The sequence below is a fragment of the Podarcis cretensis genome (genome assembly GCF_951804945.1).
Source record: "Podarcis cretensis genome assembly, chromosome: 12".
Classification (NCBI taxonomy): Eukaryota; Metazoa; Chordata; class Lepidosauria; order Squamata; family Lacertidae; genus Podarcis; species Podarcis cretensis.
In genome coordinates this window covers 10,966,418-10,989,572 of record NC_137181.1, presented here as the reverse complement: position 1 = coordinate 10,989,572, position 23,155 = coordinate 10,966,418, and the positions used below count along the sequence as shown (strand labels likewise).

Here is a 23,155-nt window from a genome sequence, read left to right as displayed (position 1 = left end):
TCAGTCCTCACAATAGCCTCATCGGGGCAAGAGCTACTGGGAAGAATTGCTGTGCTAACCAGGCCTGAACGGTTCTGCTTCTTTGAATAGTTAACTTCATGGACACCTTGTGAGTTATTGCTGACCTACTCCCAACACCCACCCGACAGTTGTGCAATTTTGCCATAGTAAACGAATAATATATTTGCTGGAAGACAAACTGCAGCGGAATGGAAGCAGTACTGCTTTTGCAGGGCTGAAAAGAAAACAATGTTTTCTTACCTGCCTGTCAGTGACAGTGTTGCAGGAAGAAGCCATGGCTGCCAACTTCCTCGAGTGATACATAGCTTCCCAGCCTCCCCTTCTTGCTTGCTAATACTTCATTTGGCTACTTGGCACCACTTACTGATACCTAACAGGCTTTCTCTTCTGTGCTCGACAAATGTACCCACCTTCAACCTCCATTACCTATAAAACATACAGTTTATTCAAGTACTTTATTTTATTCATGGTATAATTAACCTTTTCAGCATACAAAACCTTCTGTGCCTCTTGAAGTATTAATGAAGAGAGACTATGGGTTTTCCCTCCCACTGGGAGCCAACGTTTAATACTTTTTCTGGGAATATAGTGAATATTGATAGCATGTGTGTCTCTATATATAGAGACTCACATATGAGCAGCCCGTTCTGCACACAGCCAATTCACACTTTGCACAGCAAGTTTGATGCTTGCCAAAGGGAAAGCTGTCAAGTGTGAATGGGAGATGCACATCTATAAACATGAAATGGGCTAGTGCAAGGCAGTTGTGGCCAATTGCAATTCCCAATGTATCCCCACCCCACCTTCTCTGTGTGTGCAAGATCCTTGTTGGTCCTGAGGAATGGAAAAGGAGAAAAAGTTACTTCTATGGATGCTTTCAGTTTTATCGCGCAAGGGTGACATTTTGCACAATTACCATTTCTGGCTTTGGTGCTGGCTTAACTCTTGTCCTAAGTGCAAAACAATGTGAGACTCACTCAGATAGGAGCCTTTCTTTTGCTGCAAACGTTTTTTTGCACCCTGCTGACTCTTCCTCTGCTGCTGCCCCCTTTCCAAATGTTACTCAGAGAAAATATGAATTCTGTTAACATCTTGGAAATATACAGATTAACTGTATTTGCATGTTTTGCATAATTAAAAGGTAAAGGTAAAGGGACCCCTGACCATTAGGTCCAGTCGTGACCAACTCTGGGGTTGCGGCGCTCATCTCGCTTTATTGGCCGAGGGAGCCGGCGTACAGCTTCCGGTCATGTGGTTAGCATGACTAAGCCACTTCTGGCGAACCAGAGCAGCACACGGAAACGCCGTTTACCTTCCCGCCGGAGTGGTACCTATTTATCTACTTGCACTTTGACGTGCTTTCGAACTGCTAGGTTGGCAGGAGCTGGGACCGAGCAACGGGAGCTCACCTCGTCGCGGGGATTCAAACCGCCGACCTTCTGATCGGCAAGCCCTAAGCTCTGTGGTTTAGACCACAGCGCCACCTGCGTCCCTTTTGCATAATTAGGATGCTGCTAATCAGGCAAAGCTGCAGGCTTTGTTAGAGTAGAATAGGAAGGTCGCCCCAGAAGATATTTTCTTCTGGGAATTCATGAGACTGCAAAAAAGCTTCCGTTTCCCATCTCTGCTTCTTTTATTTCCTTAGCAGAACTCTTTTGGTTTCCCTAGCAATTCCTTAGAGGGTTCTCCTGAGAAAGAATCCTAAAATTCACTCTAGGTGACATTTTGATGGCAATTCTAAGCAAGCCCTTTATAACCTTCAAGGCTGCCCTTGCCTGTGCCTCCTTGTGATCTCTCTGGTCAACTGAGAATAGCCTCTTGTCTGTGCTTTCCATGTCACAAATCTCCAATGTGAGGACTTTCAGGGCGGTATAGTCTCTGGCAGCTCCCAAGCATTGTTCTCGCAGAGTTCTCTCAAAGTGTGTGGATTTTCTCAAAGTCAAATAGCTCCCTTTTATCTGGGCAAACATTGTGGCCAAGTATGACCAATGGGTTTCTTTTGGTCACTAATTATGTTTCATCACTGTTTCTACATGTAAGACTTTTGATTACTTGTACCTTGATACTTGCCTAAAGTATATCTAATTTTGTTTAATTACCATATTTATACCCCACTTCACGTTAGAATAGCCCTCAAGGCAGCTTACAGTCTTCAGATTAATATCACAATAATAAATTGTAATAATGTTTGCAATCCTAAAAGCCGGTTAAAATAATACAGAGGAGCCACTAGTACCAATACCAAGACACAGCTAAAAGCGGTTGATGTTAACTGCTATGAAAATCTTGGGCCAACAAGATACAGTGGTATCTTGGTTTACAAACTTAAACCGGAAGTCCGTTCTTAACCCAAAGTGTTCTTAACCAAGGCGCACTTTCCCATAGAAAGTAATGCAAAATGGATTAATCCGTTCCAGACTTTTAAAAACAACCCCTAAATCAGCAATTTAACATGAATTTTACTATCTAACAAGACCATTGATCCATAAAATGAAAGCAATAATCAATGTACTGTACTGTAAAATAAATAAAACGGTATTGTGGATGATAAAAATAAAAAAAAAATTTTTTTACCTGCACTGATGATAGTAATTGTTTGGATGGGGGGCTTTTATCTATTTCCGCAGTCCCACAGTCAATCAATCAACCAGTAGCTGAACTGGGATCCACACAGATCCACCCCCTCACTGCTGCGGAAAATGCTCCCTAGAGCTCGCGCCTCCTGCAGTGGCATGTGGGGGGAGTTGCGCACCTGCCAACCAGCTGGCTGGCGGATGAGCAGCTTCCCTCCCTCGCTTCTGTGGGAACCGCCGTGACGACCCCCTTCTTCACTCTTGGACAACGGAAGTGTGGCACTCAAAACCCCCGAACGGAATACGTTCAGATTCCAAAAAAAGTTCGCTAACCGGAACACCTTCTTCCTGTTTTAAAGTGTTCGTATTCCAAATAGTTCATGAACTAGGCTGTTCGTAGACCGAGGTACCACTGTAGAACTGGCCTGATGTCTAAAACAAGGGAACCTATGTCCTCCAAATCTTGCTGGACTTCATTTTCCATCAGTCCCAGGCAGAGTGATCAATGGCCGAGGATAATGGGATGTAGTCTCAATGGTCACAGGTTTTCCCCACTTTAAAATCATGATAGCAAGAGGTGGGTCCTAGGCTGTATAGAACTTTATAGTCAAAAGGTAGCACCTTACATTTGGCCCAGTAGCAACCAGGCAACCAGCGCGGGTTCTTAGGGATAGGTGTTAACCTGATCCCACTTTGTGGCACTGGTCAGTAACTTGGCTGCAGCACTTCCGGGTTAGCACCATCGGCAATGGCGGAATTCCTCTGATCCAGAGGAACCCGCTCCGTGAAAATTGGGTCTTGCCGCCGCGGCGAAGGCGGAGACCCTTTAAAAATCCCAGGCGGAGGAAGCCTGGGGACGTGGGATTCGGCTGACACCAGGAGTGCCCTCCCTACACGCAAGGAAACCCCCTTTTCGGGGATCTGAAGCGATGTGGGGTGAGCGGCGCGGTGTTTTGAATAGACCGCTATTTTTACGGAGTGAAGCCGCACAGCCATTGCGCTGACTTTTTTCCTGGGGACAATTGGACTCTAAACAAGTACCTGTGAGTAGAACGGAAAATTGGGCTAAGAAACACTTTAATTTGGCACTCAGCGGGAAGGTTCTAAACAGGAAGTCCGCCTTCCGCTTCTGTAAATAGTCTGAAGCAAAAATCGTGCAAGCCAAAGTCCGGAAAGTTGCACATAAAGGTTTTTAATTCCTCCTGTTTTGATCATCTAAACCCCTCTTGGAAGCAGGAATAAAGAGGGGAAATTTGATTGTTCAAGCCTGCAGGAGAGAGAGTAAAGAAAGATAAATTTCCACCGTCTCAAACCTGGGAACGGGGTGTCAGAGACGGAGATTTTTGGTGGTTCATTGACTGTGAATGGAACATCTTTTGACAGTTAGTTGAAGAAGAGAAACAAATTGATTCCAATGTTGCCTTTTGCATTTAAAAGAAACAAAAAATTCAAAAAATGAAAGTAATTTTTCTTTGTTGGATCTGCTTTTAAAAGATGGATTCAAATAGAAATTGCCTCCTGTAGAGGGAGCTTGTTAAATTGTTGCTGGAGTCGTTCTGGGGATTTTACAGCTGTAGAGATTAGGATCGCGGGACCAGACTGTGACCTTGAACAAAAATGTGTTTGGAAGAAGTTTTGGTGCTTGCTTTTTGCAAGACAAGCGCTTTGTTGGAGCAGATGCATGAGAAGATGGATTTGATGACTGTTGCAGTCAGAAACTTTGGACAAACAGTGAATATGTATACAGAAACCATCCAGGAGCCAACTCAGGAATCTGTTTTGATAGAGCAAGTGCAAACGCAGAAGATAATGGAGGAGGCTGCTGTTGAACCTCAAGTAACACAAATGGAGAGGCCCGAGGCCCTACAAGAGCATAAGCTATTGTTGTCGAAGGCTGAATTCGAAGTGGGCCAGGGGGGGTCTGGAGTTGTGGGGCCCCTTAAGTTTGGAGGGACTTTGAAACATGCTTTTAAATATTTTCTGGACTACACTGTTGACTGTGGGGAATGGGACTGTGGGGAATGGGTCGATCTGCTGAGGAGAGATGGAGATATTTTTGAGTTGGAACATTCCCGAGACCTACTCCTCAATGAGAAAGGAAAGAAATTAAGAAAGAGATCTACAAAAGACAAGGTAAAGTGCAAGTACAAACAAGAAGAAGACCTGCAGAAGGGACATGGAAAAGACTTAAGAGCCTCGGATATAAGATTACCAGGTTGATGGACTAGATGGAATGGACAGTAAGGACTGACATAACCCGAGACCAGGAAGAAGAGACGCTGGAGGAAGATTGGAAGAAAACTTTTAAAAATTAATTTTGGGAATTAGTGTAAAATTAATGAGTATTAGGAAAAATGTTGGAATGAAAATATTTGGCTTTAGCAGAAACGTTATAAGGAATTATGTATAAATAAATATTAAGTTTTAAGTCTTAAGGTATTTTTGGGCAGATAAGGTTAAAATAAACCAAGGTAAACTGAATGACAGAATATAGTGAAAGATGGAAAGGATTTGTTGAGTTAATTAATAGGTTAGACTGTTAAGACAAACTATTTAAAAAAAAAATAAGAAGGATGGAAAGAATTTGCTGAAATAAATAACTAAACTAGAATACAAAAAGGGAGGTGTGAGGAGGTCGATGAAACAAGTTAATGAAAGATAAAGATATGGAATATTGTGTTTTTATTGTTATTGTTGTATTGATTTTTATGTTTCCCCCCCTCTTTTAAGTATTGTTACATATGTTTTGAAAATTTTCTTTTGTTGTTGTTGTTTTCTTCTTTTTTCTTTCTCTGTAATTTTTGAAACTTCTAATAAATATCATTTTTTAAAAAAAGTAACTTGGCTGCAGCATTTTGCACCAGCAGAAGCTTTCCCAATGTCATCAAGCACAGGCCCTTGTACAGCACAATGCAGTAGCCTAATTGTGACATCTCGTCCAGCATCTGTATGGAGCAAAGTAGTTTGCTTGATGTTGATGATGATTATATATTTATGCCCCACATTGGTGTTGCATTTGGAACGAAGCTGCATTTTTTGGTCTTGCTGCTTCCTCTGGAGTTCAGCATGGTGTTGTTCTGCACAGTGCCCACAATCTCATTTCTGAGAATGAAACTCCTTGCAACTTAAACTCAGCTTCACTCAGTTACTCCAGCAGGGCATTTTTTAATCTCTTGGAACAGCCTCTCTTTGAACAATCGGGCAAAAAAATAAATAAATCTTTTTGTGTGTGCCAGGGAACTTGAAGCAAAGCTCTGTCAGTCCTAGGCACTTTGCAGTGAGGGATGAATATTGTCAGTTTGGAAGAAAGGAGGAGACCGCCAAATGGAGCAGCCAGTGACATCGATTCCTGAAGGCTGTGTGCATTTGAGAAATGACGTGAAAGAGACGGAAGCTTTTGTGTTTTTTAAAAATCTGAACTGAGTGTTTCAATTAAAAGGCAGCACTGAGACAGAAGCAAAGCTTTTAACATTAGAACAAAAAAAAAGTTTTTGTGTAACAACCCCCCTTTTAAATCCATTTAAGGAAGTGGTCATCCTCATATTTGATGGTTGTGAATTCCATGCAGTTGTTATGCATCACATGAAGAAGTGTTGTGTTTTTGTCCTGAACTTTTAATCAATTTTATTAGGAGACCTGAGCTGTAGTGGTCTGGGAAGGACAAAAATATCTATCTAATCTCTCCACATCAGGCATAATTTTATAACCCTCTAACATGCTCCTCCTTTAGTTATCTTTTTTTCATCACCTATACCGAAAAGCTCCCGACCACTTAAGCCTTTCCTTATACAAAAGGTGCCACAACTTCTAAATAATTTTGTTTTCTCATTTGTGTGACTTTTCCATCTCTGTGATATCCTTTGTGTGCTGGACCACCAGCTAGCCCTGTTCAAGTGTCCAAATTGTGTATGCCCACTGCAGAGCTTTTAAATGAGAGTCCAAAAAGAAGAGAAGAGTTTGAAATCAACATGTTGGACTTTCTCTAGATGGACAAATGGATTAATGAGTGAATAAATGAATGAGGTGTGTCTCTTCTGATTAATATTGCCATTGTCGTTTCACTTAGCATTGTCATTGCATAACTGATTCGTTCTCAGTAGGATCATATGAATATTCTGGAGGGGAGAGTAATTTAGACCCGTGTCCTTCAAGGGCAGTTTCAGAGCTATTCACTTTTCCCATGGTCCCGGTGTTGTTTAATACAGTGCAGCAGAGATTGGTGACATTCAGTGGCCATTAAAACCAGGAATTTATAGCACATGCTTAAAGCCAAGGTTATTTCAGGTTGTTCCCAGGTGTACACTCTGTGTCGTTTGGTCAAATGTCTCTGAATCCAAACATGGAGTAAAACCTTTCTTGGCTTTGATAGCAGTAATGGGTTTCTGCATAAAATACACAATGAGAGCCCAGATCTATGTGAAACAGATTTGGGTGGGTTCTTACATTCCATTTCTGTACTCATACAAATCATTCTTATGTCTGCATTTGTGAACACAATGTAATCTAGTAATAAAAAATTGAATTAGTAATACAAACATTTGGTGACTCAACACATCTAGCTCACATGAGTGAAAGTTTAAATTGGTGCTGCCACTCATAATATTAGCATTTACATTTATATTTCAGGAGTTCATAAAACTCCATTATCTTAACAATCCTTGCAGCAATCTTTTGAGGTTGTCCAAGAGTTAGGAAAACAAGAATCAGTGGTTCGGTGGCAAATTGCGAAGTGCAGGCATTCTGCATGGCAATCTCCATTGCTATGCCCCCATAACTCTTCCTTTTCTAAGACTAGTTACAATGCAAACGGTTTTTTTGACCCCATGGCTTCAATACCAAGTCAGAATTTTTTGTCTGCCCCCTCCAGCTTTTCTTCATATCCAGCCTGATGAGGAGTTCTGGTGCACTGAAAAGCTTGCTCGCTGTTTTGTGACACTTTGATTGCTCATAATAAAGGGACTAAAATAAAGGTGACAGTTTAACCCCTGGCCATGCATGCTGCCTCTTTTCTCTGCACAGCTTATTTGGTGGGTTTCTCTTTGGGGGGGGGGGAAAGAAGCTTATTCATTTGGTATGCAAAGCTCCCCCAGAAGATGACATTGTTGTCCATGCTGTGATAAAAAGTGACAGTGCTGCTTATCATTCTTCCTTATCACTGCTCCATTGCACAATGGATAATAAGAGCCCTACTAGATCAGGCCAAAGGCCCATCTAATCTAGCATCCTGATTCCCACAGTGGCCAACCAGTTGCCTTGGAGAAGTCTGCAAGAAGGACATGAAGGCAGTAGTCGCTGTTGTTTTTCCCCCAGCAACAGCTATCCAGAGGCATAGGATCAGGACTGGCCCAAGACATTTTGCCAATGTAGGCAAAATGCCCCTGCAGATCTGGGTCACCACCCCACCCCACCATCTCCCTGCCCAAGCCGTTGAATTTGTGCTGCCATCACAAGGCAGCAGCGGCAAGGGCGCAGCAGTGAGGGCAACGGGGCTATGTTGGCAAGGGCTGGCAACAGTACAATGGCAAGGGTGCCAAGCGGGTCTGCCGCCTGAAGCAAATGGCTTCACCTCACCTAATGCATGGGCCACTCCTACATAGGATCCCTAAACCTGGGGATAGTCTGCTGCCATTATGAATGGTAGCCGTTGATGGATGTTGTGTCCTTAGGTTGCAGATTGGGAGCTGAGGTTGAGAGGATGCAGCTTTCGTGAGCCCAACTTGTGTGTTCATGGCAGAGGCAAGATTTGAACTGGGACATTCTGATGCTTCGCACACACCACTCACTTGTTACGTTATGCTAGGGACTCGGGTGGCGCTGTGGTCTAAACCACAGAGCCTAGGGCTTGCTGATCGGAAGGTCGGCGGTTCGAATCCCCGCAGTGGGGTGAGCTCCTGTTGCTCAGTCTTAGCTCCTGCCAACCTAGCAGTTTCAAAGCATGTCCAAGTGCAAGTAGATAAATAGGTACCGTTCCGGTGGGAAGGTAAATGGTGTTTCCGTGCGCTGCTCTGGTTTCGCCAGAAGCGGCTTAGTCATGCTGGCCACATGACCCAGAAAAACTGTCTGCAGACAGACACCGGCTTCCTCGGGCAGTAAAGCAAGATGAGCGTCACAACCCCAGAGTCGTTCGCGACTGGACTTAACTGTCAGCGGTCCTTTACCTTTAGCTTCTTCTCATCTGGATGAGTTCCTGATTCCTTGGGCCCTTCTTGAGTTAATTTCTTCAGGGTCTTTCGATCATTGGCTTTTAGCTTAATCAAGCACATGCCGCACTTTCGCCAACAGCTTTGTGCTGTTTAGACTGTTTGATTTCTGAAAATATACCAATTATTATTGGCTGCGTTGCACACATGCATGCGTATTGCACACAAACCCCGTAGGGTATTGGTGTACAAAGATGGCTTGGGATGCAAGTATTTATAGGAGCAACTTCCTCACCATCTGCTGGCCCATGCATTGAGTTCTAGGGGGAAGCCCTGTCTGTAGCCCACTGATGGGCTTAGCTTATTTGCTGGTGACACAATATAGTGCCCTCCTGGCTGTGGCACCCTCATTGTGGAATTTCCTTCTAATGCAGCCAGCAGCGGTCCATGTGATACTGGCATCACTACAACTTGCTCAGCCTCAGCTTTCTTAGCCCTGCCCAGAAAAGCTGTTGCAATGCTGGCGACTCCACCCCAGCTCATGGGCCACTTCTGTGTGGACGTATGGCTTCCCCTTAGCAGTCAGTTTTCCAGCATCAACTGAAAGGTGCATTTTCTCCTTTGGGCTTTTGGGCAATGGAACACTCTATGGAAGCCCAGCTGTCCTTCCTTTCTCTGCAGAAGGATGGAAATTGCTTACAGTTGTTATGTGCTTTTGGTAAGAAGACTTCTAATTGTTTCAAACCTTGTTCTGTGACAATGCATTTTTATCTGATTATGTTGCAGGCTACCCTGGGATCCTACAGGATGAAGGGTGGTTTAAAAATGAAATAAATAATTATGAGTCTGTGGCTTTGTTTCCCTTCAGCCTGTTAGATTTCTGTAAGCTAAATTTCAAGCCTTAAGTATCTTCTTGTTGCTAGGCAACACCACCATCCTGTTTGTGAGAACCTTGTCCAGCAAATAGATTGCTACCACCTGCTGCTTGCCTGTTAAGGTGCGCATCAGCTACCAATCTGCATAAGCAGGTTGATAGAGGAATAGAGCAATTCTTTAAAGGATTCCTTCAGCTTATCAGCTTGTCTGTTTGCTGAAGCTTTCAGTCTCAATATGGCCAGTGAAATCTCAGGGTCCAAGCTAAAGGAAGATTGAGATTTCAACCACAAACAGTATAGAGCTTGTGATACGCTTTTTGGTGTTGTGTGCAAAGTGCTAAGATTGTGTCCCTTCATCAAATCTTGGATCTCCAGGGGCTCGTTTTAGCACACAGCCTGTTTGGCTCTGTGATTTGTACATCCTTGACAAATTAGGAGGACAGTGGCTAGAAGCAAGCTTCTGGCCCCATTCAGAGAACAGAACGGCTCTCTTCAAAACCAGCCAGATGCCCATGAGAAGCCGCTAAGCAGGACATGAAATCAACCAGGTGATCCTACTTTGGATGTTTAGAGGTGTTTAGAGACATGTTCCCTCTGATCCTGGTAGTAGTCTAGCCACCAAGGCTGTTGTTGTTTAGTCGTTTAGACGTGTCCGACTCTTCGTGACCCCATGGACCAGAGCATGCCAGGCACTCCTGTCTTCCACTGCCTCCCGCAGTTTGGTCAAACTCGTGTTAGTAGCTTCGAGAACACTATCCAACCATCTCGTCCTCTGCTGTCCCCTTCTCCTTGTGCCCACCATCTTTCCCAGCATCAGGGTCTTTTCCAGGGAGTCTTCTCTTCTCATGAGGTGGCCAAAGTATTGGAGTCTCAGCTTCACGATCTGTCCTTCTAGTGAGCACTCAGGGCTGATTTCCTTCAGAATGGAGAGGTTTGATCTTCTTGCAGTCCATGGGACTCTCAAGAGTCTCCTCCAGCACCATAATTCAAAAGCATCAATTCTTCGGTGATCAGCCTTCTTTATGGTCCAGCTCTCACTTCCATACACCACTACTGGGAAAACCATAGCTTTAACTATACACACCTTTGTTGGCAAGGTGATGTCTCTGGTTAATAATAATAATAATAATTTATTATTTGTACCCCGCCCATCTGGCTGGGTTTCCCCAGCCACTCTGGGTGGCTTCCAACAAGGATGAAAAATTCTGTACCTATCGGCATTCTCAGCTGCTGACTGTAATAGAATTAAAGGGACAAAATCTTGTCTTGGAACAGCATGTCTCTGTTCCGGGAGGCTTTTATGAAGCCGCTTTGTCATTTTGAGCTAAGGGTCGCAGGCAATGGAGGGGCAGGAAATCTGGTTAGCAGAGACATCACCCAGCCACCAAGGCTAGTAGTCATCAATAGTCTTATAATTTGTCTAACCCCTTTTTAAAGCCATGTAAGTCTGTGGTCATCTTTTGATAGTAAGTTCCATAGTTTTATTGTGTACTGTGTGAGGAACCTCTTTTTGTCCGTCCTGGATCTTCCAACATTCAGATTCTTAGGATGAACCCAGGTTCTGGTATCATGAGACGAGGAAGAAAACCTCTCTATCCACTTTCTCCACCCCAAACATAATTTCATAACCTTCTATCATGTCTCTGCTTACTTGCCTGTTCCCTGGTCCTCCTAGGAGAGTTCCCCCAAACCCTTGATTATCTTGGTTGCCCTTTTCTGAACTCCTTCCAGTCCTATTGACATTATTTTTGAGGTCTCTTTTTCAGCAGAGAGGCTTGCAGATTTCCTGCCCCTCCATTGCCTGCGACCCTTAGCTCAAAATGACAAAGCGGCTTCATAAAAGCCTCCCGGAACAGAGACATGCTGTTCCAAGACAAGATTTTGTCCCTTTAATTCTATTACAGTCAGCAGCTGAGAATGCCGATAGGTACAGAATTATTTCCTTAGTACGTGGTGGCTCTGTCTGGTTCTGACATCTGCTAGCGTAATGTCTCAAGTATCGCACCAGCCATCCTTGAAAGCCAGAACAACGCAATTCTCCCCAAGTAGCACACCTTCTCCTCTGTCTGCTTCTGAGTTTAGCTTTTTGCTACATGTGCCCTTGCTCCCCCGAGCTTACAACTGCTTTCTTGTACCAAGGGCTAGTAGACTTTGTAGGCTTTGGCCGAAGATCTCAACAGGGCAGTGTCCGATTTGAATCCATGGGCCTTGCTTGTTTTCCTGACCCATCTCTTGTTTGTTGACCAGCTGCTGCTTGGTTGGCCACTGGGGACATTAGCCAGCTTCCTGGGAGATCCTGACCGGCTTTTGCATAAGAAGTCCATGTGAGGCTTCTGGTTTATGACTTCGTGTTAGTCTTTGTTTGGCTACCCCTCTGATGTTTCGCTTATCCTCTGATACACTTACCTGACTTACTTGATTGCCTTCTTGCTCATGCTTGGAGATTCAGGACCATTCCTGAAGAGTGTATTAAGTTCTAGTCAAGGCTTGTTCCCCCCCCCAAAAAAAAAAAGTTTATAGGACTCTATTTTACAAGCACTGTCAGGTGTCCTTGGGTTGATTTTATGTGAATTCTGCGCTCACATTATGGGGGATCCAGAGACTGTTTTCAGAAGGGGACATAATCAATTCTATTCTTCTAGAAAAAGAGGTGCTGGAACTCATCATGAACACCTCCCTTGAAGTTCTCTTATAATGGCAATGGTGCCCACCTGAGAGGTGCCACAACTGAGTTTTGGTGAATTCTGGTTGGGGGAAAAAGCCCTGGACATAATGTATCTAAAAATGGAGTGAGTCAGGGATTGGGATTTGTAGATTTCATATAGGAGCCCCCAAAGAAAGCATTATGTGAGTTTGCTTTGGACTTCATTTCTAGGAACTAACTCTGGTCCATAGCTGTGGAGCTAAGTCCATGAGCGATCCCATCCCCCACTGCATAGTGGGCTAAATGAACCTTAGGTCGACCCAGCATGGCAATTCTTATATTCTTAATTTCACGAGGTTAGGATGTGTGTGGCTATCAGTCAAGACACACCAATGCTACTGACCATCACATTTCATGGTAGCAAATTCCATAAATTAATTATGCATTGCATGAAGAAATACTTATCTGCTCTGGATCTATAGCTGATCAATTTCATTGGAAAACAGCTAAGGTCTGGTATTTTGGGAAAGGGAGTAGGAGTTCTTTCCACACCAAGCATAATTTTATAAGGTTCTATTAAGCATCCCTTCAATTTTGTGTGGTGGAGAACCCAACTAAAATCTTCCAGTGCTCTAGTCTTTCTTTGTATGGAAAGTGCTCTGATTTCTTGATCATTTTTGTAGCCTTTTTTTTTTTTTTGTATCTTTTCCAGCTTGGATTTCTTCTTCTTCTTTTATTTAAGAATTTCCCAAAATTTCAGTACATACAAATTTTAGTAACCTTTATCTATCTAATACACCTGGACTTCCCCCCAATGGTTTCGCAATTCCTCCTTGTTATACTGCATATCCTCTTTAACCACCCTTTTCCACTCCACTTAATATCCTAATTACTGCTGCTCACAGTTCAGGTCCTATTTGTAAATTTATCTGACTGTTACACCTCTTCAAGTATTCTACAAAGGGTTTCTACTCCTCCCTTAGCAGTGTCTCCTCTTGATCCCTAATTTTTATTGTCATACTCTCCAACTCCACATATTCTATCAGTTTATTTTGCCACTCCTCTTTAGTTGAGATTTCATGGTTTTTCCACCTTTGTGCATAGATTACTCTTGCTGCTGTTGTCACATTCAGAAAAGAGATTAAGTGCCTTCTTAGGGATATTGGAGTTTGTTATTCCAGAGAGGAAGACCTCTGTTTTGGGGGGAAATTGTCATCTTTATAATCTTTTTTACTTCTCCATAGATCATTTCCCAGTATCATTTGGCTTTTTTGCATGTCTGCCACATCAAAGCTGTAAAAAAAAGTGGACATGCAGCTTTGATTTCTTCTTTTGAGAGGAGAAAGCAATGATTTCTGGGGTGCCTATGAAATAAGAATGTATTCTGAGGATTATGCCCCAGTATTCCTTGAAATATCTCAAAGAACTGTGGGGTGCACTTTTGCAAAAAGAAGGCAATGCGGCTGTTTCAGGTGCCTTGCTTTTAGTAAACCACTTCAGTTTGAGTGGTTTACTTATTTTTTGTTAAATATGTACAGTAATAAAATGATGGACTAGCCTTGTCTTACTTAAGGAGAATCAGACCCACAACTGTGCATTTGTTTTCTTGAGGTGTCAACTTGCCAGTCCCTTGTTTGTGGCATATAAAAAAGCCTAACCACAAGGCTTTGAGAATTTTTGTTGGCTGTGTGTTTGTGTTTTCTTCTTGCCTTTTCCCTCCAAGCCTAGTGGTCTTAGCAGTTATTTTTCACTGGTTTTCAGTGACATGTTTCTGAAAGTATTGGCAGGCTCTGTCACTGTGCACAGGTATAATTGAAACTTGTTTTCTCCAAGGAATCACTCAGCTGTGTGGTTTATTTGTTTACTGACATTGACAGAGATCTTAATGGCTTTTTAAACCCAATTTGTGCATCGCTGAATATCCTCCAAAGAGGAAGATCTGATTAAATTTATCGGTGGAATGAAGTCTCCTCTCTGCAGAGCTGTTGGCTGCATTGTGAAAGTCCGCACCCAAGTGAAGCATTCTGGGCTCAGAAACCCCATGCAGGCAGCTCTTTGTCCTACCAAAGTTTCAGGGAGATTCTCTTGTCTCGCCATGGGTTTCTATACCTCCTTGAGTTCCTTGGAGGGAAAGGCGGGGTATACATTTGATTAATAAATCAATTGTTCCCTTCTTCTTTGCTAATGATTCATGTCTGGACCAAATTTCATTAATATATTGCTGGGGTTTGCCAAAATTTAATTGATGTCTCATTTGTGGACATTGTAAAAGGATGTTTTCAGGAATTTTATTGACTTTGCTGCTTACCTTCCAATTAACATTTGCATGATGAAAACTCAGACTGAGGCAGACATTTTAAAAATAGCTTCAGTATAAAGTTATTTCCATGGCTGCACAGTATTGTTAACCGTTCTTTCCATGGTGAATGTGGCATTCACCCTGTAGCCGGAATGATGTGGAGAGCCTGTTCTACACCTCCAACTCCTGGTGGAACGCTCTGTCGCAAGAGACCAGGGCCCTGCGGGATCTGACATCTTGCCGCAGGGCCTGCAAGACGGAGCTGTTCCGCCAGGCCTTTGGCCGGGGTCCAGTCTGGCTGCCCCTCTCTCCTTATAAGAACTTGCATGAAAGTGCCCCCCCAACTTTTCTCACAGGCTCATATAAGATCAGTATAAACAGTTAGGCCTGGTGAGCATTTAAGGTTCCCATCCCTAATTTGTGGGTTGCCATCTGATTAGAGTTCACTTTGATTCTGATTTGATTTCAGGATGTATTTTAATTGGTTGCTTGATTTTATGGTAATATGTTATATATTTGATGTTATCTGCTCCGAGCTCAGTTTTGGCCAGGGAGGGCTGGGTATAAATAAAATCTATTATTATTATTATTATTATTATTATTATTATTACTTAGGATATTTCCAGATGACCTTTTTATTGATACCTCCTCCTCTCAGTCTGCTCCTGGTTCTCCTTCTGACACTCATCGCCCTCCTCCTCCAATCCCCGGGCTCTGAGGTATCTTCCCTTGGGAGTTCCCACCCCTCCTCTACATCCAGCCAGTCCATGACATGTACAGAACAGGGCAGTGGACCCCCTCTTGTGAAACGATCCAGTTCCAGTTTTATAACATGCTGCTGTGAATGGACAACTTTGCGCAATCAAAGGACTATGTGAATCAGCTTTCCATCACTGATCCCAGAACCCAAACTGTGCAATTTAGGCTAGCATAACCAAACACTCATCATAGTATAAATGGGGACACATTATACTTGCGTTAATTTGTTTTCTCCTTTTCGGTTTGCAGTGCCTACGACAAGAATCCTGGCTACTGGAGGGGCATCCCACAATAAAGCAATTTTACAAGTAAGTTGGGCTTACTGCATTTGGGATACCAAACCTTTGAGCTATTGGGCCAGCAGGGGACTGATCTCAAGCAGAAGTTGGGGCCAAACAAATATTATTTTTTTACAAGTCCAGACACAGATGCAATTGGAGGAATGATTGTTTTGGCCCTTAGCCAACAGTGCAAAACAGCAGAGAAACAGTTGTAGGTAGGCAGGGCTGGGTCAGCCTGTAGACCTAGGAATGTTCCCATTGAATGCTCTCACAGAAAATCAATATTGTTTAAATCAGGGGTCAGCAACCTTTTTTTAGCCGTGGGCTGGTCCACCATCCCTCAGACCATGTGGGCCAGACTATATATATATATATAGGGGGGGAATGAACGAATTCCTATGCCCCACAAATAACCCAGAGATGCATTTTGAATAAAAGGACACATTCTGCTCATGTAAAAACACCAGGCAGGCCCCACAAATAACCCAGAGATGCATTTTAAATAAAAGGACACATTCTACTCATGTAAAAACACGCTGATTCCCGGACCATCTGTGGGCCGGATTGAGAAGGCAATTGCGCCATATCCGGCCCCTGGGCCTTAGGTTGCCCACCCCTGGTTTAAACAATGGTCTGAGCACAACCTGGAGATTAACTACCTGCATGTTAGAGATTCACGACTGTTTTTTGCTATTAGAAATGAAACATAGGGGGTCATTGGAAATGTGAGGAGCACTGAAGGTTGGCACATGCCCCAGGAAGGTTACCCAGAATGGATGCAGCCTTCAGGGCTGAAATCCCTTCAGGGTTCCATACCCCTGCTTTATTATTTTGAGGCAACACTCAAAAAAGCCACAGAAACTTCCTTTGTCATGTGGCCTTCCAGATTCAGTGCCCGGGAACTTCAGTGTCTAGTTATCCAAACCTGATTATCAGTACAAGGTCCTGTCTTGAAACAAACGCCTCTCTGTAAGCCTCGGCAATGGAAACAAAACTGCCTACTGTCTCTCTTTCCCACAGTCTGGTTGTAACAGATGCTTTTTATGCTTCTCAGGTCTTGTCTGATGTGTTCAGTGCTCCAGTTTACACTATTGACACTGCTAATTCAGCCTGTTTAGGATCTGCTTACAGAGCAATCCATGGTAAGTCAACCTAAAGATTCCTCTAAGCAGCATGAACAGGATTCAAAAACTTTGTTTGCAGTTGCTGCCTCCCATGCTTGTCACAGGCCAATCCTCAGCTTAAATTTATGTCCTTACTTGCTCTTTTCACAAGGCTCTCTTGAGTCAGGCTATTTAACGTGCTGTGTAGGAATAGGAGAAGAGCTCTGTTAGATCAGACTAAACTCCTGCCTAGTCTAGCATCCTATTTCCAACAATGGCCAGCTAGATGCCTCGGGGAGCCACAAGCAGGGCATGAAAGCACCTTCCCTGCTTATTGTCCCCCAGCTACTGATATTCACTTACCTACTGCCTTTGGGCAGGGACGCGGGTGGTGCTGTGGGTTAAACCACAGAGCCTAGGACTTGCCAATCAGAAGGTTGGCGGTTCGAATCCCCGCGACGGGGTGAGCTCCCGTTGCTCAGTCCCTGCTCCTGCCAACCTAGCAGTTCGAAAGCACGTCAAAGCGCAAGTAGATAAATAGGTACTGCTCCGGCGGGAAGGTAAATGGTGTTTCCGTGCGCTGCTCTGGTTCACCAGAAGTGCTTAGTCCTGCTGGCCACATGACCTGGAAGCTGTACGCTGGCTCCCTTGGCCAATAAAGCGAGATGAGTGCCACAACCCCATAGTCGGCCACGACTGAACCTAATGGTCAGGAGTCCCTTTACCTTACTGGTTCCCTTGTTCCGTCAAGTGCAAGGATTTGCACAGCGGAACTCTCACACACCTCTGCTTGTGCAGGCCCTGCACTCTCCATAGATCTGTGCCAGAGGTTTGGTGGAACCCCTAGAACAGATTTAGTTGGGGGGGGAGTTCCACTGAGCAAATGGAAATCCTCGTGCTGATGGAATGGGGGACTTAGTGCTACGTTGGATTCCATCCTCTGAATTTAGAAGATCTAATTAACTGCCATGTGGCTAATAGCCACTGGCAAACCTCTCCTCCATGAACAAATATACCCCCATTTTATAAGGCTGTTTGGACTTTTGTCCCCTCTACTCTCTACTCTATTTAGGAACCATCTCTACTCTCTACTCTATTTAGGAACCTCTCTACTCTATTTAGGAACCATCTACCAAGATGGTTCCTAAATAGTCATATGGAGCCTGTTGGGTAAGGGAGGTGCCACTTCAGTTGGAATCAGGAGGACCTGGATGGTAGGCGGCTCACCAGGTTGTTCTGTTTTTCTCTTTTCTCTGTGTCTGCCCACTAGCCGCTACAGTATACTTGACAAAACCTCCAACTTCTGTAATATGCCCCAGTCTTAGAAGCACAAGAGGTAATATGATGCAAGGCAAAAGCGTGCAGTTTGTTAAATGTGCATGACTTGCTGGAAGTGTAGTCTGTGACATGGAGGAGCGGAGGTCAATGCAGGAGGGAAACATGAAGTCCTGCCCGTATAGTGGTGGAACCAAGATTGAATAAACAATAAGTATAAAATTTTGAGAGCCAACTTAGACACTCATGTGCTGTTCAAGTTCACATGATGTGTTTACTCTTCCCAGGAGGAAGGTTCCTAGACCACTTTGTAAATAATAGCATTCTTACAAAGCCTGTGTGGTGTGGTGTCCTGTGTGGTAAGTGAGTTTTGCAGGAGATAGTCCACTTTCTCTTTCAGGTCACAAATGAACTACATAGGTGTGAGTAAAACACACATAATAACAGAGTCTTGAGACACCTTAAAGCAGTGGTGGCCAAACTTGGCCCTCCAGCTGTTTTGGGACTACAACTCCCACCATCCCTAGCTAACAGGACCAGTGGTCAGGGATGATGGGAATTGTAGTCCCAAAACAACTGGAGGGCCAAGTTTGTCCATCACTGCCTTAAAGTCTATTACAATGTGCACCCAAAAATTTGCCATGAAGAATCTGAATCTGTTAATCCTAAAGTGCCAAAAGACTCTTTGTGGGTGTGTTTGCTTTAACAGACCAGCGCAGGTATGTGTGGACAGACAAGCTAGCAAAAATATTGGTAAAGCTAAGATAATATTTTCCCCCCCTTGCCCCTAAATTTCTTCCTTTTTGTAGCTAACTCTTCCTTTTTTAAGTCATGCTTTGTCCTTGAATTTATTACTTCTCCATATTTTCCCATCTATTTGCTGCTTTATTGGCGTTCCTCAATGATTACTGATACTGTTGAACTTGCAACTCTGTGGCTAGCTTTGCCCTCTATGGGACAAATTGAATGACTGACATAAACTCAATCTCCGAGACCCTGCTTGCCCAGGCCCAAGTGCATTGGAATGTAAGATCTTTACCCTTTATCCTTCACTTCTGAATGCTGACCTGACCAAGGAAGATCAATGCAATGTATTAATTTGCCAAGGAGTCCAGGCACATCCCTCATCTTGTTTCTGCTCATTGATCAGGTCTGTGATCCTCATTGCAGGACTCGTGGCAGAGACAAGCGTGTCCTTGACTGATGTTGTGAAATTAGCACCAGAGCCCAGATTAGTTGCTACTCCGACAGCTGGCATGGCTCAGGTGAGGTGGCTTCAGGCAATTTTATTGGTTGGCTTCCCCCCTCCCCCCTTTTTTGTTTCTTTCTGCTTTAAAAATAGATTGGCCGATAATTAAAATGTTTATAGAGGGGAGAGAACTTATTACGGGAAGAATCACTTTTTTTGGATGTACTGCAAATCAGTATTATAGGGTGAATCTGGGCTAGTCATTTTCAAGTCTCCTTTGTTTAAGGAATATGTTCGGGGTTGAGTGTTTGCCTTGGAATCACCAGAGTTCCCTGGGATGGGGAATGACCAGTTTTAAGTGTATTGTATGAATGGCAAACTTCTACCTTCAGGCACCGTATTTTTCGCTCTATAAGACGCACCAGACCACAAGACGCACCTAGTTTTTGGAGGAGGAAAACAAGGAAAAAAATATTCTGAATCTCAGAAGCCAGAACAGCAAAAGGGATCGCTGCGCAGTGAAAGCAGCAATCCCTTTTGCTGTTCTGGCTTCTGGGATAGCTGCACAGCCTGCATTCGCTCCATAAGATGCACACACATTTCCCCTTACTTTTTAGGAAGTAAGTCTTATAGAGCAAAAAATACGGTAACTCTTTCTGGATAAAACTGAATGGAGATGAACCTCTGCACATTACAAAGGATTTGGGTGCATGTTGGACTGTGTGAATTCAGTAGAGCTCAAACCTAACCGTCTCCTGTGGTTGTGCATTTCAGAAGAAGGGAGGGTTCGTTGTACTGGGTAAGCAGTTTTTTCAACTAAACTTGCCCACTGCTACTGATTTTCACTGAAGATTCTGCATAAACTTCTCGGGGATACTGGGTTCCTGTTACGGTAAAGCTTTATGGCCACATATGCCTCTGTAGTTCCCTGTTGTGCATTGAACTACCTTGATGTTGGGATGCCCAACTTGCTGTGTTGCATTAGTAAATCAGCGCCATGTTACCATTGGTGGAAGGCGTCTTAGATGGGATTAGCCATGAGTGTAGAGATGTCAAGGGTTTGGAGCTGTAAATTAATCCCTTGGGGGGCTAGCCACCCCCTCCTGAGAATTTTAACATGCACTGTAGCAGCAAGTATTAGCGACAACAACAAAAGTAATTATGCCAAGCATGTTACAAGTCACTGGCAGAGAGTAGCTTGCTGCTGATGGGAACCAGCTATCCAACCCTAGCATGGCTGGACAAATTCCCACGATTGCAGCCCCTACGCTTTGGAGCCATTCCTCTTGACCTGCCTTTCTGTGCCGTAAACACAACATGTGTTTACGGCACAGAAAGAGACATTTTGACACTTTTAAAGAGACACTGGCATGGTGGCCTGTGTGGTAAGTGAGTTTTGCAGGAGATAGTCCACTTTCTCTTTCAGGTCACAAATAAACTACATGGGTGTGAGTAAAACACACACAATAACAGAGTCATGCATTTGCCATGCAGAATCTGAATCTGTTAATCCTAAAGTGCCAAAAGACTCTTTGTGGGATTGTTTGCTTTAAAAGGAATGAGGAAAGGCACTGGAACTGATGTGATCTCTCTGTTTTCCAACACAGCCCAATCCTCCAATCCCCTTGCAGTCAGATAGGTATTTCTGGTATCAAACGGAGCATGTCCATTTTTTGAGCAGCAACCAATGCCAGGCATTGACAACTTGTGCCATAGAGAAGCGGGGATGGAGCAATTTGCCCTACATACATCATGGCCTTACCATCCCAGAGGCAGATCTTAATTTAAGTAAGAAACTAAGCGTTGAAAACAAACCAACATGGGTTTGCTGCTGGCAGATTCACCCCTGTATAATGTAGAGAGCAACTTTCCCTATGTCCTAAGCTCATTATGCTGAGCTCTTCCCTGCCAGAAGTAGCCAATAATGTGGATTTAGGGGGCAGATAAATGCACAGGACACAGGGTAAGCTGTACTATACATTACAGAGAGGTGCAGAATTGCCATTCTTGGTACAGACCCATGCTTTCTCATAGCATGTAGTTTTCTCCTTTTCCTGTTTTTTTTCTGTGGGTTTGGGGGACCTTGATGTCCTCAGACCAGATCTTACTAAAAATGCATTCTCCCTGGCCCCCCAACACTTCCCTTCCCATTTGAGAAATCTATACAATTCTGCTTGTTGACAGCATGGCTTCCTGTGTGAGCTTCATGGCTGCAAAACCACAAAAGCCAGAGGGCCTGTCAGTAATCTAGTGCGCTAGCATGAAAAGTGCAGGAGAAGTTCATAATCTGATGAGTCAGTTTGGTTCTGTTTTTAACAGGGCTGCTTCTCTCTGTCCATCTGATTTCATTCTGTCGAGTTTAGCAGCTTTCACTTAAGTGATGGTTCTTTTTATAAACTTCAAAGTCAACCTGAGGTTAAGCGCTGTCTTCCTGGGGAATTCGCTGCAAAGCAACCTGCCTAACCTCATGTGAAGTTGTCTTGATCACAACCCTACGTTTTCTTTTTTTGGAGGGTATGAAATTTGTATCTTTGCCATGTGAAGAAATGCAAGCAACAGTTTTAAAAAAGCCACACACACATGGATGGGCATGCGCACAAACAAAACCCTTCGCAGGGGATTAAGTATGTGGCTCCCTACGCACATTCACAGATGCATATAAATCAAATGATTATAGAGGAGGACAAGCCATTCACATTGGGGTGCCAGCACCAGAGAGCTCAATCTTCTTTGTCCCGTGCATCAGAACCCCAAATTGCCAGTCCTATCACATGGCCTGCTATCCAAGGTCTGCTGGACTCCTATAGTCTTAGCAACTAGAAAGAACCCACTCTTCACTTTCAGGATGCATGCCTGCATGCAGCCTGCGTTGTCTGCTCTAGGTACTTGGTGTCTGTCTAGCAGCTGTTGGCACACACCAGTCTGGTACCTCAATCACACATACAGTGGTACCTCAGGTTAAGTACTTAATTCATTCCGGAGGTCCATTCTTAACCTGAAACCGTTCTTAACCTGAGGCACCACTTTAGCTAATGGGGCCTCCTGCTGCTGCTACGCTGCCGGAGCACAATTTCTGTTCTCATCCTGAAGCAAAGTTCTTAACCTGAAGCACTATTTCTGGGTTAGCGGAGTCTGTAACCTGAAGTGTATGTAACCTGAAGCGTATGTAACCCGAGGTACCACTGTATACCGTATTTTTCGCTCTATAAGATGCACCAGACCACAAGACGCAACCAGTTTTTGGAGGAGGAAAACAAGAAAAAAAAAATTCTGAATCTCAGAAGCCAGAACAGCAAGAGGGATTGCTGCACAGTGAAAGCAGCAATCCCTCTTGCTGTTCTGGCTTCTGGGATAGCTGCGCAGCCTGCATTCACTCCATAAGACGCACACACATTTCCCCTTACTTTTTAGGATCGAAAAATTGAGTCTTATAGAGCAAAAAGTACGGTAAGTCACCACCCGATACTACAGACAAGCTCTCTTCACACCAGGTTGTTTCACATAAAGCCAATATATAGATGGGTGATGTCTTGAAGACATTGTGGACCCATACGTTTGCATACATCAAATGTAAATATACACCCAAGGTTTATTTCAGCACTGAAGTTGCTCCAAGAAATGCAGGCTAGCATTGTGCTGTTCGCCCAGTGAAGCTGCCTTGCCTCTTTTCACTTGCCAAACCAGCTCACAGACTGCTTTTTAAAATCCCCAGCGTTAGCAAAAACAAATAAATGACAACACAGGTATTAGACAATCCTGAAGCAAAAGAGAAAGAGAAAACAATTACACCCATGAGTAGATATCAAGACTAATTTTATGAATGCTCCGTTGCGTTGCCCCCCACTTACATTTTAATAATAGGAGTGAGTGCAACGAAACTGAAGCACGCTGCCCTGTATCCCTTCTTGGAGACGGCGACGACATGCCTCATTGCACGGAAAACCTTGCTTCTTGTACCTCCTGACACATTTGCAAGTCATGTTCCACTGAGCCACT

At 43.8% G+C, this 23,155-nt stretch overlaps 1 protein-coding gene across 9 annotated transcripts in view; it reads left to right on the top strand.

Annotated features, from left to right (window-relative positions):
* XYLB (xylulokinase) overlaps nt 1-23,155 on the top strand; it is a 114,746-nt gene that overhangs the window by 75,473 nt on the left and 16,118 nt on the right. For 8 of the 9 annotated variants that reach the window (XM_079946881.1, XM_079946878.1, XM_079946879.1 and 5 more), the window contains 3 exons: nt 15,561-15,619; nt 16,647-16,734; nt 19,141-19,235. In XM_079946881.1, the coding sequence (XP_079803007.1) occupies nt 15,561-15,619; nt 16,647-16,734; nt 19,141-19,235 (242 nt within the window). The remainder of the gene's footprint in view (nt 1-15,560; nt 15,620-16,646; nt 16,735-19,140; nt 19,236-23,155) is intronic. The other variant, XM_079946884.1, reaches the window with a different exon arrangement.